The 20,923-nt window shown below is 50.5% G+C and overlaps 8 protein-coding genes across 8 annotated transcripts in view; 5 read left to right on the forward strand and 3 right to left on the reverse strand.

Moving 5' to 3' along the window:
- LAESUDRAFT_720854 (uncharacterized protein) overlaps positions 1-543 on the forward strand; it is a 4,353-nt gene extending 3,810 nt beyond the window's left edge. Inside the window, exons 4-5 of the mRNA XM_040907901.1 lie at positions 97-333; positions 386-543. Coding sequence (XP_040769343.1) covers positions 97-333; positions 386-496 — 348 coding nt within the window. The 3' untranslated portion in view covers positions 497-543. The remainder of the gene's footprint in view (positions 1-96; positions 334-385) is intronic.
- Positions 544-1,897: 1,354 nt separating this feature from the next.
- Positions 1,898-3,839, forward strand: LAESUDRAFT_720855 (alpha/beta-hydrolase). Its single transcript, XM_040907902.1, has 8 exons — positions 1,898-2,409; positions 2,463-2,604; positions 2,663-2,852; positions 2,906-3,061; positions 3,113-3,248; positions 3,312-3,424; positions 3,483-3,592; positions 3,647-3,839. Exons 1-8 carry the CDS (start codon positions 1,960-1,962, stop codon positions 3,703-3,705), a joined length of 1,356 nt encoding a protein of 451 aa, XP_040769344.1. The 5' UTR covers positions 1,898-1,959; the 3' UTR covers positions 3,706-3,839.
- A 1,046-nt stretch (positions 3,840-4,885) lies between these two features.
- LAESUDRAFT_741041 (putative monooxygenase) lies at positions 4,886-7,057 on the forward strand (the record flags this gene model as incomplete). Its single annotated transcript, XM_040911117.1, has 11 exons — positions 4,886-5,018; positions 5,201-5,316; positions 5,457-5,629; positions 5,686-5,834; positions 5,892-6,007; positions 6,069-6,200; positions 6,264-6,268; positions 6,321-6,454; positions 6,513-6,594; positions 6,652-6,915; positions 6,976-7,057. The coding sequence occupies 11 exons, from the start codon at positions 4,886-4,888 to the stop codon at positions 7,055-7,057; spliced, it is 1,386 nt and encodes a 461-aa protein (XP_040769345.1).
- A 1,985-nt stretch (positions 7,058-9,042) lies between these two features.
- On the forward strand, positions 9,043-11,813 carry LAESUDRAFT_720857 (cytochrome P450). The gene is made up of 11 exons (XM_040907903.1): positions 9,043-9,554; positions 9,618-9,733; positions 9,784-9,797; positions 9,858-10,046; positions 10,103-10,251; positions 10,311-10,426; positions 10,489-10,620; positions 10,683-10,872; positions 10,931-11,012; positions 11,062-11,325; positions 11,384-11,813. The coding sequence occupies exons 1-11, from the start codon at positions 9,305-9,307 to the stop codon at positions 11,466-11,468; spliced, it is 1,587 nt and encodes a 528-aa protein (XP_040769346.1). The 5' UTR covers positions 9,043-9,304; the 3' UTR covers positions 11,469-11,813.
- Positions 11,814-12,272: 459 nt separating this feature from the next.
- LAESUDRAFT_279024 (uncharacterized protein) lies at positions 12,273-13,033 on the reverse strand. Its single transcript, XM_040901818.1, has one exon. The coding sequence runs from the start codon at positions 12,907-12,909 to the stop codon at positions 12,448-12,450; it is 462 nt and encodes a 153-aa protein (XP_040769347.1). The 5' UTR covers positions 12,910-13,033; the 3' UTR covers positions 12,273-12,447.
- Positions 13,034-13,925: 892 nt separating this feature from the next.
- On the forward strand, positions 13,926-15,654 carry LAESUDRAFT_741043 (cytochrome P450; the record flags this gene model as incomplete). Its single annotated transcript, XM_040911118.1, has 8 exons — positions 13,926-14,119; positions 14,196-14,344; positions 14,404-14,519; positions 14,582-14,713; positions 14,776-14,965; positions 15,024-15,105; positions 15,156-15,419; positions 15,479-15,654. 8 exons carry the CDS (start codon positions 13,926-13,928, stop codon positions 15,561-15,563), a joined length of 1,212 nt encoding a protein of 403 aa, XP_040769348.1. The 3' UTR covers positions 15,564-15,654.
- A 1,272-nt stretch (positions 15,655-16,926) lies between these two features.
- LAESUDRAFT_720860 (kinase-like protein) lies at positions 16,927-18,569 on the reverse strand. The gene is made up of 6 exons (XM_040907904.1): positions 18,262-18,569; positions 17,663-18,210; positions 17,487-17,605; positions 17,264-17,436; positions 17,231-17,235; positions 16,927-17,201 (listed from the first exon to the last, which is right to left on the reverse strand). The coding sequence occupies exons 1-6, from the start codon at positions 18,489-18,491 to the stop codon at positions 17,017-17,019; spliced, it is 1,260 nt and encodes a 419-aa protein (XP_040769349.1). The 5' UTR covers positions 18,492-18,569; the 3' UTR covers positions 16,927-17,016.
- Positions 18,570-19,020: 451 nt separating this feature from the next.
- LAESUDRAFT_741045 (uncharacterized protein) lies at positions 19,021-20,843 on the reverse strand. Its single transcript, XM_040911119.1, has 4 exons — positions 19,975-20,843; positions 19,810-19,923; positions 19,422-19,751; positions 19,021-19,372 (listed from the first exon to the last, which is right to left on the reverse strand). The coding sequence occupies exons 1-4, from the start codon at positions 20,753-20,755 to the stop codon at positions 19,224-19,226; spliced, it is 1,374 nt and encodes a 457-aa protein (XP_040769350.1). The 5' UTR covers positions 20,756-20,843; the 3' UTR covers positions 19,021-19,223.
- Positions 20,844-20,923: the final 80 nt, after the last annotated feature.

Here is a 20,923-nt window from a genome sequence, read left to right on the forward strand (position 1 = left end):
GAGCGCGCTTGTGGCTATGTGATTACATAAGCGAATGCGCGCGGAATGTCTAAGTCCGTGTCCCACTGGACATAAAGTCCGTATGACTTCCAACAGATTCATATCCAACCTGCGGCGGAGCCTTACAAGGCGCTCAGTGCTCCCACGACCGAGCTTGGGTTCATCACCATTAAGCCCGGAGTTTCGAAGGCAACAGTCGAGGCGAAGACGAAGGAGCTTGTTGCGAATGCGAACAAGCTTCCTGCAGAGTGGGGCGTGATTTCTGCCGTGTGGGGCCGTGTTGTTGAGAAGGACGACACTTTAGCTCTGGTCATCGGATGGACGTCGGTGGAGGTGAGAGGTCTTGGTATGTGTCGGTGTGCACACAGAGCTGAATATGCTGCAGCAACACTGGAAGACGGTGTCAACGGTGCCAGAGGTTGTTGCGCAACTGGATGATATGCGCAAGGTAGCAGACATCGCGCTCACCCATTCGGAGCTGTCTGAGTGGCACTGATGGAGAGGCTGGTGGGCCGTCGTAGGATATCCCGGAAGTGACCCGAGTAGAACATAATTCCTGTACATCATTGTAGTGTAACCTAGCGGTGGCCAATAAAACAAAGACATCGCATGAAAGTGGATCGTAGTAACCATCCCAATGCTGTGGAGGAATATGCTACAGAGTCTGCCAAGGAAATCCTGTACAAGAAGAGGCGGGTTTCGAAAGAGGGGCAAGAAATAACACGCCACGCCGTCGTAGAGGAAGTTGACTAGCAAAGAAAGGTCACGGTATCATAGAGAGGTAGATGCTGCACATGGAGAAGTTAAACAATTTACACTTCACTGCACCTCTATGGTGTCCACTGCAACACAAGATCGCCGGTCAGCTGTTGACAGTTCACACCAGACTGGGCTAGCTGTAGGGTAAAGCATGTATACCGAGGGGCAAACCGATGCCCCCCCCTGTATTATATCTGTCTCATGTATATGTAGGCAGATATAATACAGGGGGGGGCATCGGTTTGCCCCTCGGTATACGTGCTTTACCCTACAGCTAGCCCAGTCTGGTGCGAACTGTCAACAGATCGCCAGTCAGCAACAGCGTTCTATATATCTTAAGGCTTCACCCTGAGCATATGCACGTTGAACTAACCTCGCGTCACTGTTGGAAGTCCAGTGCGGGATGCACTTGGGTACGTGCCAAGTTGGCGTGCCGAGCACAAACGTTGTGCCGTGGTGAAACACGTCGGAGGCGGTACCTGGAGATGGAACGGTCGGAAATGCACGGGAGACGGGGGCAGAAGGTAGTATAAAGTACGTACCTAGGTAGCCAGTTCCCTCAGCCGTTTACACAACTCATTACGCACTCTAACGAGGTCACTGGGGAACTGGGATGGGCGCGGACTGCTACCACGGTGTCCGGCCCGGGAAATTCCAAGAGTCACAGCGTTGATTGTGTTGCGTGATAAGACTTGCCAACAAAACACGGTGCCATGTGCTTCAAAATTCGTTGAAGCTAGACTTTGCAGAATCAACGAAATTGGCTGCTTTCTCGCATATGAATCTGGCTCTTACGAAAACTATTCAACCGCCTCTAGATTTGAATGGAGTCAACATATGGCTCGCGTTCACGACCACAAATTGAAAGTCTGATCAGCACGGTATGACTCTCATGGAGTCTCCCGGTGACATATGCAGTGCTGACACTTCTCGTGGTCGTGAAACGAGGTTCAGAGGCGCATTGGTTTGAGCAACAGAAACAACGGTTCGTTTATCCCTCAAGAAGACTGCAGTCTTGTACATTTAAACGTTCGCAATTCAAATGTTGAGACCTTCCGCCGTCTCAAAGAGGGGCCACAAGCGCCTGTGATCATGCCCATATGCGGTAAGCACCCGATGGACATTGTGGCCGCGCAGGGCTGCCGCTCAGCGGCTGGACTGCGGCGTAGTTAGCGATATCGCCCTCGCCTTTCTACTCTCATGTCCAATCCATCGCATCCGCACCCTATGAAGGAAGTGGGGAGGTTGTGCCCCACGCCATTGAGGGAACTTATCCCGCTCGAATCACCCGAGTCGGTGGTATCGAAACCACCTCTTCCATCTCCCCCACGGACGTTCTTGGACGCTTCGTACATTCTGACCACTCATCTTGTACCTGCCGCATCGCCTCGATCGACTCCTGATGTTCCCTTGCCAGCATTGCCTACATGGACGCCGGACAAGGAACAATGGAAGGCTTCTGTAATGAGGACCGCAGAGGAGATTGCGTCAACGCGATACAAGCAGTGGGACGGAGAGCTTGCGTCGCCTGGAAGTACGAAGCCGTTGTGGGTATGCGCCAACCGCTACGTGCGAAAGGATGTTCTTGGTGCAGAGGAGAGTCGAGGCTTGACGCTGTTTGCCGCACACGCAAATGGGTTCCCCAAAGAGGTAGAGGAAGCTATGGACTGACGACGTCCATATCTGTTCATCCGGTCCAACAGATATGGGAGCCTGCGCTGTTGAAGTTGATTGAAGCCCAGCAGGCCGCTCAAGGGGCGTACGCGATCGACGAGATATGGGTATGGGAGGCCGTCAACCACGGCGACGCATTCCTTGTCAATGCAGGAAACCTGGGTGGAATGTGTGGGTCCTCTTATCCTTCCTCGTGTCCCAATGCTGTGTGATACTGATCGGTGTGCAGATGATTGGCAGGATAACTGCCGCGACATACTCCAATTCCTGATGTACTACTTGCCAATTGACGTGACTGCGTCCGCACTGCCCACACATCTACCGTGTCACTCAGAGGCCCTTGCTCACCACCGTAAAACCTACGGGCACCAGACGCGCACATTAATTGCAATTGGCCACTCACTTGGCGGATGTTCCATGTATGTGCCCCGCAGTTCTGTGATTGCTGTGCGAGTCTTGACGCGACCTGCAGAACTCGTGCTGCGATCTCCGTCCCTAAGCTGTTTTCCTCCATTGTTTTAGTTGACCCCATTATACGTCCGCATCCCCGGGAAGGTCCTTTGCTGAGCGGCCGAACATATCAATATGTTATAGGAGCCCTACAACGTCAGAATCAATGGTCTTCTCGGTAAGTATCGCACGAAATTGTGTCTACAGTCTAACTGACGGTTTTTGACAGCGAGGAGGCGCGTAAGAGGTTCAATGAATCACCCTTTTTCTCTGTTTGGGATCCAGCGGTGCTCGACATATACCTAGAATGTGGACTGTGCGACGATCCTAATGGTGGTGTGAAGCTCAAGATGCCAGGGATCCATGTAAGTCATATTGTAATCTTCCTTGCACTTTGCCTAAAAGTCCCGCCTGTACGACTGTCGTAGGAAGCACTAGTCTTCTCGGAAGTAATGACACCCTACGAAACATGGGACCTTGTGGACTCTCTCGACACGAGTATCGAATTGAAGTGGATCGTCCCAGGGAAGAATCCTCCGGAGTAAGTGCAATCATCGTCGCAAGATGACGTGTGCGTGACTGTTGCGTCACTTTCGTAGGGAAGCTGGTGTTCGGGAAATGCTCGTCTGGAGACGACCCGAGAATGCGTCCAACGTCATCATTCCTTTTGCTGGGCATTTGATCGTTCAGGAGGCACCTGCAGCACTAGGTAGGTCGTGCTTTGTCAGTTGCCGATTATTTAGTAATGACCAAGGACTCTCAGCTGAGGAGATACATTCTTTCCTGCAACGGAAGTATGGTTTTCCAGCGTCGAGGCTTTGATACTATTGAGGATCAACGTATCCGTCACTTATTTGGATTCATACGAGAGTCTAGCTGTATGTAGAATGGGCTCAACCCTATTTGTATTATCGTGTAGTAAGTCATCATTACATCTGAAACGTGTTCATTTTGACCTCTTGCAACGGAGTGCGTCCTCAATTCGGGCTACGTGAAACGAGATATCGCAAACCATGAGCAGCTGTTAGATTTGAGGCTTCCAAATGACCCTAGAGTCACCACATTAAAACGAAACCACCAATACTATACGTACATCCAAGATAGGGTAATTAATGCCTGCGTTCCCGCAATGACGGTACGTCAGACGTTGGTAGCTTTTTCGGGTGCCTTGCACTCCCCCCTTCCTCGATGATAGGGAGTTCCTAAAATATGGCTAGTGAGTTTTTCTCATCCCCTTTGATCCGCTATTGGACAGCGGAGTTACTGCAACTTCTTTTCATTCCCGGACAGATGCTGCCTGCGGCTTACCATCCCCTGGTGGAGATCAACGGCGATCTTTGCACTATCGGCACAAGGCTTCTGCTCATACTACCTGTGGACGAACATAGGGGATGGAGGGTCCTTCTGGACCGGTCTCTGTCATTGCGTGTGTTATCATTATAAGGTTGAGCGTTGGCTCAAAACTTAGAGGTGATCACCATAATTGCTCTAATACGGTCCCTGGCGTTAATCATTTCGTGCTTTGTTCGTATCTCGGCGCGAGAAATGCATACATGAAACACATTTTCCTTGTCCAATCCTTCTTTCTGACCATTCCCAACATAGCTGTTAAATGTGCCGAGATCCGTGACAGTAGTGTCATCGTCTCATTCTACTTTCCAGCCGCGAATGTATGTTCGACGTGCGGTCTCTGTGGTTTGATGGACCACTTCGGAACAAGGCCGATTCCGTAGGAGCGGGTGAGCCATGCTCGCTAGTTGCTCTCAGCCGTGTTTCAGGTTCGTCTTGTCTCGGTGATTACAGTCCATACATGTTGAGTGCTGAGTTTCATGTCAACCGGCGGGTGCTTTTTGGACAGTTGACTTTATGCGGGACGACTGACTTCCCAATGCCTTGGTACATCGTATTTTTAAACAAATACACCCTAATTTCTATAAATGTCGCTGCCTGCTTAGCGATGCATCCCCATCCTGTACGCCTTCTGCTGTCTTTTCTCCCTGACATGTCTATGCTGACGAAAAACGTATTCGTGATCGGCGTGCTACTGGCATTCGGAATAGCATGGCACATTGCCCAGTTCAATCTTGCTCTCATGGCGGTGGTCTTAATCGCCACATTGTTCATCTATAACGAGTGTACGTGCTCTATAACAATTGTCCTTTACTCCGGGCCCGCCTCGTCTGCCTGTCATCAGCAGTCTTCTCTCAATCCCGCGGGTCCAGCCTTGGGTACAATACGCGGAATGGACGGTGCGTTATGGTCAGTCGTTGGCAACAATATCTACAACGTTGCTGATGTTGACCTTGGATCGCGGTAGGCAACATTATATACCTCGAAGCCCTCGGAAAGCCGATAGTCGTCCTCAACTCTGCAACAGCGGTGTATGACTTGCTAGATAAACGTTCCTCGATCTATTCCGACCGACCGCCCTTGGTTAGTCGCATCATCACTTCATCTTCGATATCACTAATCACGGTACTAGGTCATGGCTGATCGGTGAGCGTTATCACGGCTGGAGACATAATGGGAAGGCTTATGCAGATTCACACCATCAAAGCTCGGGGCATGACAAGATGCTCGTCCTGCGGCCGTATGGCGATGTGTTTAAAGCCCAGCGCAAACTAGTGGCGCATGATTTCAGCCAGTCGGTCATACCTAACTATTATTCTATTCAAGAACTCGAGGCGCGAAAGCTAGTCTTCGGCATCCTGAATGATCCTACTTCGCTAGTCAGCCAGATTGAACAGTGAGTTACCAGCCTCTTCATGCATGGTCAGCGGTTTTGAGTTCGCCATGTTACAGTAGGGTGGCTTCCATCATATTACGGGTTACATATGGATACACTGTGAAGGAGGAAGATGTTCCCATGATGACTACAGCGTTGGCAGCTCACCACAACTTCAGCAATGCAGCAATGCCAGGAACGCGGCTTGTAGACGCCATCCCGTGTCGTGCGCATGCTATCAATCTTCCGTGGACTCCGATAACTCATGATACTCAATATACAGTGCAATATCTACCTAGCTGGGCACCTGGTGCTAAGTTTCTGCGAACAGCATCAGAATGGCGAGAGACCGTCCGTCAGGCATCGTGGAACCCATATTTATGGTGTAAGGAGAACTTGGTAAGAACTCTGGCACATAAAGTTTCGTCCACTCCTATATCATGCCACGCTGAACCATCAGGACAACGGAATCGCGAGCACACCTAATCTCTGCGCTACGACGGTCATAGAGAAGGGTGGGCAACTTACTCACGATGAGGAAGTCGCTCTCGTTTCCGCTGCGCTCACAGTATTAGGAGGTGCATTGGAGACGGTAAGCTGCGTCGCAGCCCGACTTCCCTCCCAACAACTGATAATCACCTTCTACGACGTCCAGAATTTGTCGACTATCCTCACATTTCTATTGGCCATGCTTCACTATCCCGATGTACAGGCAAAAGCGCAGAAGGAAATTGACGCCGTTATGGGGAACGATATGGCTTCCCACAATTACCGACAAAGAATGCTTGCCCTATATCAGAAGCCTGATTGCCGAAATGTACAGATGGGCACCTGCTCTACCTTTAAGTAAGTCATTCATACTTTGCTCCAGATTTCAAATCATTGTATTCACAATTTTGTGAAGGTCTTCCTCATGCCCTTCGGCAAGATGATTCTTACGAAGGTTTTCACATCCCGAGAGGCTCCGCAGTCATAGCGAATGTCTGGTACGTCAGACACACCCTTAGTCTATGAGACGTCGTTGAGGCGTCGACATCCTATAGGCATATGCTACGGGACCCTGACGTCTATGCTAATCCTACGGAGTTCAGACCTGAACGTTATGGTGGAGATGAAGTTGCGATACGCAAGGTCACCGACCTCACCTTTGGATTCGGAAGAAGAGCATGCCCTGGTCTCGCCTTTGCCGAAGGGAGCATGTTCGCCATAATGTCGACCATATTGGCAACGTGCGATATCATTTCCGCCAAAGATTCTCAAGGCAAGGACATTATACCTCAGCTGAAGTACACGGGAGATGTCATTATGTACGACTCAGACTCCCTTCTTTGCCTTGAACGTTGGTCTGACTGGTTATTTGTCTGCAGACTTCCCGAGAATGTGCAATGCGATATCAGGCCTCGTTCTGCTCGATCCCGTACATTACTGTCGGAGGCCCTGATTCTCTGACGCCGACGGTATTGCCCATCGTTCAGGGGACAGTTCATGACCTGCATCAGCTAGAGCATTGACAAGAATGTGGCCCATAGTTCATCTATGCCACATGGGGCCCTTCCCGATAGCAATTGCGCATTCGTACCTTGAGCTTAAAGTTCTAGGAATCAATTGCTGCAGCATGTCCGCTCATGAGCCGAATACTGGCGCGCGCGGCGCACACTCTGAACATCAACTCGGGTTTACAAGAGCCCGTTTTGATAATCCCGGTTAATTGAGAACCCTTTTTTTGGTTGGCCCAGGTTGGCAAAAAGATCCGTGTTTCAACAAAAGCGCCACACACATGTGTTACGGGTATACATCGCTCCATCGTGGTCACTTTATTAACATTTCTGCCATTGACATGGATACTTCAGGCTGTGCGGCCACGCGCATACATTGCTGCGTTCACAGGTTTGCAATTAATGCAATGAATCTCAGAATTGTGCGCTTAGTTTTATATAGGTGGCGCTGCTCATGTGAACGATCTCCCGTCTTTTTGAGGGTCCTTCCCCTGAGGTCTTCGGTATTTATTGTTACTGATGAAGGGCACGTTTCATCCGGATCCGCATGAACCTATCGGGCTCTCAGCTTGTCATGTTCTACCGAACATTCTGTCTTGCCCGATTGTTCGCGCATGGACGGCTGCTGGTCATCAGACCCGGAAACACTGTCTGACGCCTCCCGGCTGCGTCAGGCAATCTCTCATCGGAAAAGCCTCCTGTATCTTTTGACTTCGTCCTCGGCTAACGTATGCGGAATCGAAGACACCCTATGCAGTTTCATGGGCGAGAATAGTGTCGAAATACTGATTGTCAGGCGACATTTGGACGCCCTCGGACAAGCTGTCTTCCACATATCCTGATCGTCCTTGTATGGTAAGTTGCATACTAGGCAGGCCATTATGTCCCTACTGAACATTGGTGCGGTGATGGCTGACCTGTGAATTTGATATAAAATGACAAAGTGCCGGATGTTCTTGCATGTGGCATGGATTGTAGATTACAGCTCTAGATGCATTCCTAAGGACCTACGATCAAATGTGGAAGGCCCACCGCAAGATAGCTTTACACAACTTGTATGGAGCGATTCCAGATACGGTCCTATTCAGGAACGTGAAAGATTGAGTACGAGTGATCAATATTATCCGTCAGTCGGTACAAACTATCCCTATGTTGACGTCTTGCGCGTGTCGGTCTCCGCATTTCCCTCATGGGTATATCGAAAAAACATGATGGTATGTTCTTTGATACCTCATAGCCTCGCCTCGCTCATCAACTGCTTTCTACCTTTTTCTTGTCTTAGGAAACTCGCAATACGATCTGCGACCATCCTTCAACTCGAGGCGAATCATGGCTGCATGAGGGACTGCCGTACGCTTCAGCTGATATATGTCATCCATTTACGAGACAGCTCAATGGTGGATCTCTGGCATGCTTGAAATGTGCGCTGATTCTGCAATCACTTTGGTGCGCCGCTTCTCAACAATCACCCCCGCTTGCATTCTGCGACAGCCAAGGGAGGCTAGTCTGGTAGAGGTGCTCGATGAAGTATTCCTCATATGCTCGTTTCCGTTCGTTTTCATCTTCACGCTGCTAGTCGTCAATGAGAGCAATTATGCGCCGGTTTTCTGTGGCCGCTCAAGCACGGACGTGAGTTTTCTCAGCCTCGGAGTTCGGAACGTTCTCTTCGCTTGAACATATGGTGCTGGTGTCGCCATCATTCTCGTCGACAGGATCCTAACAGAAGCAATCCTTGATGGTATGATGACGATTGCGCCACTGCCATATTTGGGTGGACCGCATCGACAATTGGTTCGGCATCCTGACAGTAATGAATGTAAGTGTCTGGCACATGAGAGATCTTCGCACTGATGTTCAAACTCCGCTCGCATGCCCACCAGAATTTGAAACCGCGTACATAGACCCTGAAAGCTGGTTGTGTCTGAGACACATCCTAACAAGTGTCTTCACGCATGGAGCCCTCATCATGAGGGCACCACGTTGCGTCGGATACTGTACAGCTGCCTTGCCACAGAACCAATTGTCGGGATCTCGACTTTAGGCTGTCGTCTCGCTGTTCTCCACTGATGCTCCATGTCAAATTTTCGATCTGACGGTCCTGAAGCTGGCTGTTTTTAATCGGCCCTGCTCGCATGTCTCTGCTGCTCGTCTGGCGCAAAAATTCCTGTCATCCAGTCTGCACACTGTCTCGTCTATGCTGATGGCCGATATCCTTACAACAGGAGTGGTTCCGACAGTCGGTGTCTTGTTCTGGGGAGTCCTGCGGATAGACCTCGCTCTCGCCATAGTTCTTTCGTTCGTTGCATTTCTATCTCGCAGACAACTGATCGCACGACGCGTTAAGCATGTCTTGCCTCCTGGTCCACTTCGTTTGCCTTTCATCGGCAACTTACTGCAAATCCCTCGAGTTCATCCTTGGTTAACGTACGGAGCATGGACAAAGCTTTATGGTTAGTCCCGGGTGATTTTAAGGTGTTGTGTCGCTGTTGGTTGACTATCTTGCGCTATAATAGGCGACATTATATATCTCCAAGTATTCAGCCAACCACTGGTAGTCCTGAATTCAGCAACGGTAGCACAGGATCTGCTAGACAAACGATCCGCGATCTATTCTGACCGTCCCCGCTTGGTAGGCTATAATCTCGACGAGGTAGAAAAGGCCGCTAATGGTTTATTCAGGTCATGGCTGAACTGTGAGTGCGATGGTAACTGACCAGGCGATGCACGTTTCATGAACGAGAGAAAATCCACAGTTCCGGATATGACCAAATATTTTCCCTTCAACCTTACGGCAATTACTGGAAAGCTCAGCGCAAGCTTGTCGCGCACGGTTTCAATCAGTCGACGGTGCCCAGATATTGGCCTACACAAGAAAATGAGGCACGCAAGCTGGTCCAGGATATCCTCGCTGATCCGAAGTCAGTAATTAGTCAGATGGAATAGTGAGTGGTAAAACCTCTGAGGAGCGTTCGGTGATCGTTGATCAAACTACCTGTAGCAGGATCGCAGCAATCATATTGGAGGTTACTTATGGCTACTCCGTGAAAGGACACGACGACCCAATGATTGCCACACTACACACCTTCATGAACAACTTTAGCGCGGCAACTCTGCCCGGGGCGTGGCTTGTTGACCTCGTTCCTCACCGTAGGTCACTACGCTATCTGATGATCGATCTATTTGTAAAATGTGACGCATTTACACAGTCGAGTGCTTACCCACTTGGATGCCTGGAGTTCAATTCCTGCGTACTGCAGCGAGTTGGAAAAAGCTTTCGCAGAAAATGTCATGGTCGCCGTATCTATGGTGCAAGGAGAACGTGGTGAGTAATCCGGGATCTGGCACCCAATCCACTGAGATTGAATGTCTCATCGCTTCTCTCAGAATAACAGCATCACTAGGATGCCCAATTTCTGTGCTACAACGCTCCAATCAAAAGATGGAGTCATCTCTTCAAAAGAAGAGGCGACGTTGGTTCCCGCTGCGGTGACAGTGTTGGGAGGAGGGTTTCATACGGTTGGTTGCGCAGCATCAAATCTCAATGCAGAACTGGCGACTGACAGATTTTTAACTGAAAGAATCTGTCGACTATCTGCATCTTCATCCTCGCCATGCTCCACTATCCTGATGTCCAGGCCAAGGCGCAGGCAGAGATTGACACAGTCATAGGACACGACCGGCTTCCCGATATCAGCGACAAGGAATCATTGCCCTACGTCAGGGCCCTTATCACTGAAGTATACAGGTGGATTCCCGCTGTTCCTCTCGGTATGCTTGTCCGTATTGGGTTGGCAGCCATATTGATTACAATGGCATTTCTCCGCAGGTCTCCCACATGGATTGACCGAAGATGATGTCTACAAAGGATTCTTGTTCAGGAAAGGCACGGCAGTCGTTGCAAACGTCTGGTGCGTACTGTCTCCACCGCACGCCTGTAAATTGTCGAAAGTACTCTAGGAATATGCTACAAGACCCTGAAACCTTTCCTGATCCTACGGTATTCAAACCGGAGCGCTATCATGGAGATGCTTCTGAGATGCGCAAAGTCATCAACCTCGCATTCGGATTCGGAAGGAGGTCGTGCCCCGGACTTCATTTTGCCGAAGGAACAACCTTCGCAATTGTGGCGACCATGCTCGCAACGTGCGATATCGTTCCCGCGAAAGATGCGTACGGCAAGGACATCATCCCCGAGCTGAAGTATACGAGCGAAACCGTCATGTTTGTTCCAGATATCCTTATTCAGTCGTGATACCTTTAACGCATTGATCTACAACAGATTCCCGGAGAATTTGCAGTGCGATCTGAAGCCTCGCTCTGCTCGGCACAAGACGTTACTTGCAGATTCGATTGCGATGTCATGAGGCTGGGTCCCACTGATACACGATCCGCGGGCATATAGTGCGAAGCGTTAACAGGCGATGTATGACACGAAATTTCTCGCGTATAAATTCGCATACAATGATTGTTCTTGGAATGATTCGATCGGTCGTGTTGGTTCTGATTCGATGTACAGGACTGCTTTTGTCAATCCTAACTACGTGTAGGGTGGAGCCATGCAGGTTTTTTTTCGCTTTCCGATCGTACTCCGCTGTGGCTGTGGTGGCGCCACCGAGTCCCTGCCTGTAGCTGCCTGTACCCTGCACAGGTTGCACGGCTTCACCTATAACGTCTGGTTACGAGACTAATGGAACACAGCTTAGGATGAAGCATTTCAACAAGTCTCCTAATCCAGTTATTTCTGCCAAAGCTGCATGCCGCGTGACGATGAACAAGTCCGATGCACTTCGCTTGCCAGTGGTCCACGGTATCGAGTGACCAATCTTTGAGTCGGTACAGAATATTTCTATATTGACGACTTGTGCGTGTCGGTCTCCGCCTTCCCCTCATAGTTATATTGAAAATATTATGGTGTGTTCTTGAATACATCAGAGCCTCACACTGCTTACTGCCTTTTTCTTGTCTGAGTAACCTCGAAATACGATCTGCGACCGTCCTTCAACTCGAGGCGAATCGTGGCTTCACGAGAGATTGTCGTCTTCTTCAGCTGATTTATGTCATCACTTTATGAGACAGCTTCATAGTAGAATGGTGCCGCAGTTATTTTCTGGCGTGCTTGAGATGCGCGCTGGTTCTACGATCACTTTGGTGCGCCTCAATCATCACCCCCGCTTGTATTCTGCGACAGTTCTCATCTTCACGCTGCTAGCCGTCAATAAGAGCAATCATCCGCCGTTCTTCTGGCCGTTCAAGCACGGATGTGACTTTTCTCATCCTCGGAGCTCCGAAACGTTCTCTTCGCTTGAACTCGTCTATCGCCATTGTCTGGGCACCAGTTTAGCATCAGATCTCGGGCTTCAAGCTTCTAAGTAGCTTGTGGTATCCACAAGTGCTCCTGAATGCAGAATTCGAAACGAATTGCACCCGGTACATACTGTGGGAATGCTCTGACATGAGAACCCGAGACTGTGCGGACGAAAAATGGACGACGTCTTCCACATTTGCATCGTATGCGCAAACAGCACTTCCATGAATCACCCATGCATCATTTTCAATCATCTTCAATACTATCCAGTGATCTGTTCGTCGCTGACTGTCACCGTTCAGCGGACAGATGTTCTTAGGATTCCCGAGGCATGGATTGTGGCATATATGGTGCTGGTGACTCATCCTTCTTGTCGACAGGATGCTAACGAAAGCAACCGTTGACGTTATGATGACGAGTGCGCCACTGCCTTTGGGTGGATCGCGTCGACAGTTGGCCCCGCATCCTGCCAAGAATGAATGTGAGTCTCTGGCCCACATTCGGATTGATGTTCAAACTCCGCTCGCATCGTTTTAGCATGTCAGCCATACCATGTCTATGATCATCAGGATTTATTACCTCGCACATCGACGTTAAATCTCAGCGCTCCGCAAAGACCTGTACATATGTATATGAGGAGCGATTCCATTTGCATACGGTGACTGAAGAGCCGGTGTGTATCACCAGCTGATTACGTCCGAGTCCGAGACAGATCCCATCAAGTGTCTTCACGCGTGGAACCGTCATCATGAGGGCGCTACGTTGCGTCGGGTACTATACAGCTGCCTTGTCACAGACGCAATTGTCGGGATTTCGACTTTCGGCTGTCGTTTTCGTGCTGTTCTCCACTGATGCTCCATGTCTCATTTTGGATCTCAGGGTCCTGAAGCTGGCCGTTTTTAATCGGCTCCGCTCGCATGTCTCTGCTGCTCATCTGGCGCAAAAATTCCTCTCATTCAGTCTGCACACTGTCTCGTCTATGCTGATGGCTGACATCCTTACAACAGCAGTGATTCCGACAGTCGGTATCTTGTTCTGGAGAGTCCTGCGAGTCGATTTAGCTGTCGCCGCGGTCCTTTCGCTCGCTGCATTCCTAGCTCGCAGACAACTGCTCGCTCGCACGACATGTTAAACATGACTTGCCTCCTGGTCCGCCTCGTTTGCCTTTCATCGGCAACTTATTGCAGATCCCTCGAGTTCGTCCTTGGTAAACGTACGCATCGTGGAAAAAGTTTTATGGTTAGTCCCGGGTGATTTCGAAATCTTGTGTCGCTGCTGGTTGACTTTTTATCTTGCGCTATAATAGGCGACATTATATATCTCCAAGTATTCAGGCAATCACTAGTAGTCTTGAACTCAGCAACGGTAGCACAGGATCTGCTAGACAAACGATCCGCGATCTATTCCGACCGTCCCCCTTGGTAGGCTATAATCTCGACGAGGTAGAACAGGCCGCTAATGGTTTATTCAGGTCATGGCTGAACTGTGAGTGCGATGGTCGCTGACTAGGCGATGCATGTTTCATGGACGTGAGGATATCCGCAGTTCTGGATACGACCAAGTAACTTCCCTTCTGCCTTATGGCGATTACTTGAAGGCTCAGCGCAAGCTTGTCGCACACGGTCTCAATCAGTCGACGGTACCTAGATACTGGCCTACACAAGAAAACCAGGCACGCAAGCTGGTATGCGACATCCTTGCTGATGCGAAGTCACTGGTTAGTCACATGGAATAGCAAGTCGTGAAGCCCTTAACCAATATTCGAGGCTGATCAATATGCCTGCAGCAGGATCGCAGCAATCCTCTTGGAGGTTACTTATGGCTGTTCCGTGAAAGGACCTGACGATCCAATGACTGCCATGCTGCTCATTTTCATGAACAACCTTAGCGCGGCAACTCTGCCCGGGGCGTGGCTTGTTGACTTCGTTCCTCAGCGTAGGTCACTACACTATTTGATGATCGATCTAGGCGTAAAATGTGACGCATCCACACAGTCGAGCACTTACCCACTTGGATGCCCGGAGCTCAATTCCTGCGTACTGCAGCGAGTTGGAAAAAGCTTTCGCAGAGAATCTCATGGTCGCCGTATCTATGGTGCAAGGAGAACTTGGTGAGAAGCCCGAGATCTGTCGCGTCAACTACTGAGATTGAATGTCTCATCGATTATCTCAGGATAATGGTATTGCTAGGATGCCCAATTTCTGTGCTACAACGCTCCAATCAAAAGATGGAGTCATCTCTTCAGAAGAAGAGGCGACGTTGGTTCCCGCTGCGGTGACAGTGTTGGGAGGAGGGTTTCATACGGTTGGTTGCGCAGCATCAAATCTCAATGCAGAACTGGTGACTGACAGATATTCAATTGACAGAATCTGTCGACTATCTGCATGTTTATCCTCGCCATGCTCCACTATCCTGATGTCCAGGCCAAGGCGCAGGCAGAGATTGACACAGTCATAGGACACGATCGGCTTCCCGATATCAGTGACAAGGAATCGTTGCCTTATGTCAGGGCCCTCATCACTGAAGTATACAGGTGGATTCCCTCTGTTCCTTTCGGTACGTCTGTCCATATTGGGTTGGCAGCCATATTGGTTACAACGGCATTCTTTTGCAGGTTTTCCACATGGATTGATCCAAGATGATGTCTACGGAGTATTTCATTTCAAGAAAGGCACGATAGTGGGCTCAAATGTCTGGTGCGCACTGTCTTCCATGAACGAGTACATGTTTTTGAGAGGTACTTCAGGAATATACTACATGACCCTGAAGTCTTCACCGATCCTATGGCATTCAAACCGGAACCTTATGATGGAGATGATTCTGAGATGCGCAAAGTCGTCAACCTCGCGTTCAGATTCGGAAGGAGGTCATGCCCTGGGCTCTACTTTGCCGGAGATACAATCTTCGCCATTGTGGCAACCATGCTGGCAACGTGCGATATCGTTCCCGCGAAAGATGCGTACGGCAAGGACATCATCCCCGAGCTGAAGTATACGAGTGAAACCATCACGTTTGTTCCAGATATTCTTTACCCATTCGTGATAAATTTAACGCATTGACCTATAACAGATTCCCGGAAAATCTGAAGTGCGACCTGAAGCCTCGCTCTGCTCGACACCAGACGTTACTTGCGGATTCGAGTCTGACGCCATGAGGCCGGGTGTCATACACGATCCGCGACTACATAGTGCGGAGCGTTAAGCGTCGATGTGTGACACGAAGTCATATAAATTCGTATACAAGCCGTTGTTCTTCTTGGGTTTGATGTAGTGTTGATTCTGATTTGATGTACAGGAAATGTACGTTGATTTCCTCACGGCTCCGGGGGCGCAGCCCCGACCCCTTTGCTATTTGACCGTGAATTACATTATAAAATAGGAGGCCGTCGCTAAGTAGACGATGAAGCAGATCGCCAGTCCTATTGCCCGTACCCATCTCTGATCAGCGCTTCAATACACGGGAACGGCACTTTCGGACTTCATTTCAGGATCACTCTGACTAAGGAAAGATTTTATCGTCAGCGGTTGCTTAGTCCGCTATCATCGCTGACACTGAGTCGTTCCGTAAATTAGTTGGACTTTTGACGCAGCTCATACAGCAGCAGCCAAGCTCACCCCAACCGAGTAAAGTTTCTTCTAGCACTCCCCACGGCGTGCGCCTGGCATCCACTGTTGCAGAGCCTCACATTGATGATCGGAAGGTTATATTCCCGGATGGTTGTTGTAAGGCAGCAAGGATTTCACTATTGGGGTAGGTTAATCTTTTGGAATTGGTTGCCAGTGCGGAGACGACGCCCACACTTCGTGCCTCCCACCACGTCCTCCGACTATGCATCACGCAGTTTTCCGCCGGCGACTGTCGTTGGCCAGCGATACTTGCAAGCTAGAGCCGTGCGGGTCCGTCCATACGGGCCCTCTTCTTGTTGAAGACTTCAATGCAAAGGAGGGGGTCTCTTGCGTGAGTGTCGAACGATCCTCATCTGCCGAAGCAGCGTCCTCCCCACGACTCTCGTCTTGATGCGTATCTTCCGCATCCGAACCATTCACAGAGCCTCCGCCGGATGCCAGTTCTACACCATTCATCGCTACATTGACTACCGTTGCATGCGGAGCGGCATGATCGATGAAGAAGAGCTATAATGCAAGCGTCAATCTGGCCGTTGCATAGTCGCAGGGAGCATACACACATGGGAATCCAGCATGTTTTGTAGCTCATTCTCTCCAGCATCCTCAGCCTCAACTTCCCCATTGAACGCTGCCAGAAAGTTGGCTTGTTCCCTGTGAGGTGGATCATATGGAGTGCCAAAAAGCAGGCTCTCAAGTCTCCTCTCCTTGCTGTTTTCATCCGTGATTCCGGCGAAGGACCCCAGTGACTGGACAGTCTTTGTGGTCTTCGTAGTCCTCTGCTTCTTGCGCGGGTGTTTAGCTGATGAATTGTACTGTAATAAATTGATAGGTATGTCTTGACCAGATAATGTGCGCGACAAGGCGGTCAGTTCATCCGCCGGATCTGAATGCTGAGTAGAGCAGTAATTCGTCAATCATCCACATACCTATCTATCTATCTATCTATCAAAGGAGTATTCTCCACAGTCTGCGCATGGCATATTATTCCGCGTCAACAAGCCATGGATCGCTCAACAACTCCTCCGCCGTCGCCCGCTCGTCCGGATCAAGATGCAGACATCTCCGCAGGAATGCGCCAGTGTCGTCTATGAGGTTTTCGGGCACGACTTTCCACACTGTCATTTGCGCCTCAATGCATAAGTCCATGATCTCCGGATCAAGCTTCAGTCCGCCTTGAAGGGGAGAAGGGTTGTCAACTCGAGTCAAGAGAATGGATGGAAGACGCATACATCTCTCGTTAAAGTATTCTGCCGCGAGCGGAGAGACGTTGAGCTGCTTCGCGCGAAACGGCTCCCCGGTGAAGCACATCATTTGGTACAACATGTTTTCAGTCTCGGGGAGATTGAATTTCTTGTTAACCTGGTAGCGGAATAATACACGGTCATTTATGAGCTCGTAGGCCTGGTGAATAAATGAGGCGCAAATTAAATCGACGGACACAAACGACAAACCAAACACCCAAACGACCAGATGTCCGCACTTTTGTCCCACTCTCCGCCAAGGAACATTTCTGGAGGCCGGAGAGGAGGAACGGTTATAACGCGGTTGGCGTGTAGTTTTGAATGGACAGCTACATCGGTTCGAATATGAGCAATGGTGATGGGAGACGCACGACGACGTTACTTACCGATTCCGAAATCACCGATTAAGTATGTAGCACGTAGCGCCTCCTCCATGGATATCATAGGCAACGGCTGGGACACTGCCGTATGGATAATGGTGCCCTGCGACACTTCCGGGTCGTGGTGACGAGGAGGGTCCTCAGCAATCCACCGCTCAATGTCCTCGGTTCCCATCTCAGTCGTGAAGAAGATGTTGTCATGCTTCAAATCGGTGTGGATGACCCGGCGGCTGTGCGCGTGTGCGAGTCCGCGCAGCAGGTGGAGAATGATGCGCTTTGCGAGGCGGAGGGGAAAAGCCCTGGGTTTCTCCCGGCATAATGCGTAAACCAATGCCTTGACGTCGCCACCGTACACGGGTGTAACGATACATAGGTGATCTCCGTCAGTCGCGACGCGCCCGGGGACGGTAAATTCGGTAATGTAACGCTGGCAATAAGGCGATTGTGGCGGTGAAGAGACAAGACGAAGTGCGTCTGGCTCCCAACATTGTCCGGTAGGTATGAGGCTCGTCATGTACCCCGTAAGTGCTTTAATTGCGACAAAATTATTCTTCCTGTCGAAGCATCAGCTGGTGTCGGCTCAAAACCGGTGAACACCGACGTACACGCTATCTCGAGCTAACCATGTACTCGAATGCATTCCCCAGCCCAATTTGCGCATAATCGTATAGCGTTCGTTCGGTCCAATGCGGTCACCAAAGTCGAACCGTGCCCAGCCGTATCCTCTTTCTGCGGGCATGTCGAGCGCCTCAGAGACGAACGTGAGATCCATGTTGGCCTTCCCATCATGACCAACAGAGATGCGATAATTAGTAGGCTGCTTAGGAGACGACATGGTAGTCCTGAAAAAGCGGCGCTGGGAGATGGCTGGTCGAAAAGCGAGTTTCGTTGTCCTCCACCAGTTGTAGCACATCATGGAGGTGTAAGGTTAAGTTCGTGTTCCTCTACTATAAGTGCATCCGGAGCTGAAGAATACAAGCGGAGCCATCACGGTGGCCCAGGTATCCTTCATCTATTCATGATCCATTGAATGTACTGACCTACAACAGATTCCCGGTGCAGTGCGATTTGAAGTCTCGCTCTGCTCAACCCACAGATGTATTCCAGTCGTTACTTGTGGATTCGAGTTTGATGTCATGAGGCTGGGTGTCATGCGTGATCCGCGAATATATAGTCCGGAGCGTTCAGAGTATAATACGATCTTTATCTGCATATAAGCTCGTATACAAGCCATCGTCCTTCTCGATATGGCTCGGTCGGTACTCGGTCCGAGTCGGTACTGTTGGCTCGATATGCAGGGACGGGTTTTCGAGCCAGATAGCATGTGGCATAGGCTCTCTGAATCTCCCAATCCCGCTTCAACGACACCGTCACAAAACGCGCAAAACTGCCAGAGGTGGACACCGGCCCGGATATTGAGTTACACATAGCGGCCACACAAATACGTAATAGATACATATATACATTGAATCATCCTGAATGTGAGTGAAGTTGAGCTAGAGCATGAGTAGCAAGTGTCAAGAAATGTATGCGTAAATGTCAAAAATATGCTGGGTATCCAATCCATCTATTCAACCTTCTCCATGGGATAATACTTCTCCACAAACCGAGCCCACCTGTCGATCACAGGCTTCACTAGGGTCTCCCATTCTCGCCCCTTGTACATGCCGTGCTGCGCGAGAGGGAACCTGAAGATCTCCTGGTGCAGCGTTCCACCTATTGTCGTCCAGCAGACTGCAAAGAGGCACAGCAGATGAATACTCACAGTCAACACACGGCTTCCTCTCGGGCATCTTCGGCGGCTCGGCTTTCGGCTCCACGTCAGGGAATATGGCGTCGTTGTACAATGCATTTAAGGACAGGTCCGTCAGTTCGAGGTGAACCAGCCGTTCCAGACGATGACACCACGCTCCCGGCGGGCCGGGCTGCACACGGCCCCTCGCGAGCATCTGTTGGTCTTCCTGAGAGGGCCAAGGGTAATAATAGCGGAGATATTGCTCCTTAGATGGACATTGCTTGCTCCATTGGTCGATGCGCCGATTTAGAACTACCGCTCGTCCGACTTTGAATAGGACGAGGCCAGGCTGATCAGGATCTGTGGGTTACGCGCACGTTAGCCATCCATGCCAGTATGTTATTTGAGCAATACGTGCCTCGTATCTCGAACATGTAGATATAGCCCGGACGGTCTGCGTCGGAGATGGGTTGTTGCATGACGTCTCGTAAGTTTGCTTGCGTGAGGGTATTCAAGTACGTTGGTATCCATTCTGCCAAGACGTCGGTTACTCATAAAGAAAATAACATCTGACGTGCCTGACCTTCGAACTTAACCCAACGGTTGTCTTTCGTTGGGAAACTAGAAGGCTTTAGCCTGTCGCTAACATGCGCTGGGCAGTATACCTCGAACTCAGGATCGTCTTGGTGAGCCGCCGGCACATGGAGCATGCGCTTGCATCGTGCACCTGCTTTCGTCGTGCCTCTGCATTGCAGTATCTCCCTCGTAACGGATGTCACAGGTAGAGACGCAGTAGGCGACGGAGGAGATGATTGTGATCTCGGTCGACCTGTAGGTTGGGCTTGCACGGGAGGAGGACGCGACGCTTTCTCTTTCGGATGAGCAGACCCGGGCGTCTGAATCTGGTGAGGGCGTTTCGGCGTAGTAGGATGTTGTGCAGCATTAGCGGGAGGTGGTTTGGTGCGAGAAGGCGCAGGCGGTACCGGCTTGAAAAGTGGCGGAGGCGGGCTTGTTTTGTGATTCGTTTGCGCGTGATCTCGCGCAGGAGAATCAGACACTGCGTGTTGCATTGTCCGAGACATGGGATGCTTCGCTGGCCGGGGAGTGGGCATTGACACCAGGGTCGGCGGCGCAGGGCGAGGTCCTGGCATTCCATGGCGTGCAGGTGGGCGCAACGCGCCATTCAGTTCAGGATGAAACCCACCGACGAACGCGCTCTGCCTTCCAATGTGTGCCTCATGTTCATCCCTCGTGGTGAGAGATGCAAGCTTGCGCGTGATCTCGTCGACGTCCAGCGCTGTCACCTGGGGCGGAGACGTCTCGGGCTTGCGTCGCTTGTGGAAGAAGGAAGGCATGCAAGGCATCTGTCGCGGAATCGCAGAAAACGCAAGGTCCCTCGGATGGGTATCTGTGCTCAAGCCGGCGGAGGCGCAGGGACAATACCTTTTATAGTACCGCTTCACGAGGATGCCTGTCTGTTGTCTCGAGCGCTTCGGGTAGAGCCTCTTCTGCACAGCCGACTGCTGTGCAGC

The sequence above is a fragment of the Laetiporus sulphureus genome (assembly GCF_001632365.1).
Source record: "Laetiporus sulphureus 93-53 unplaced genomic scaffold LAESUscaffold_3, whole genome shotgun sequence".
NCBI classification, from domain to species: Eukaryota; Fungi; Basidiomycota; class Agaricomycetes; order Polyporales; family Laetiporaceae; genus Laetiporus; species Laetiporus sulphureus.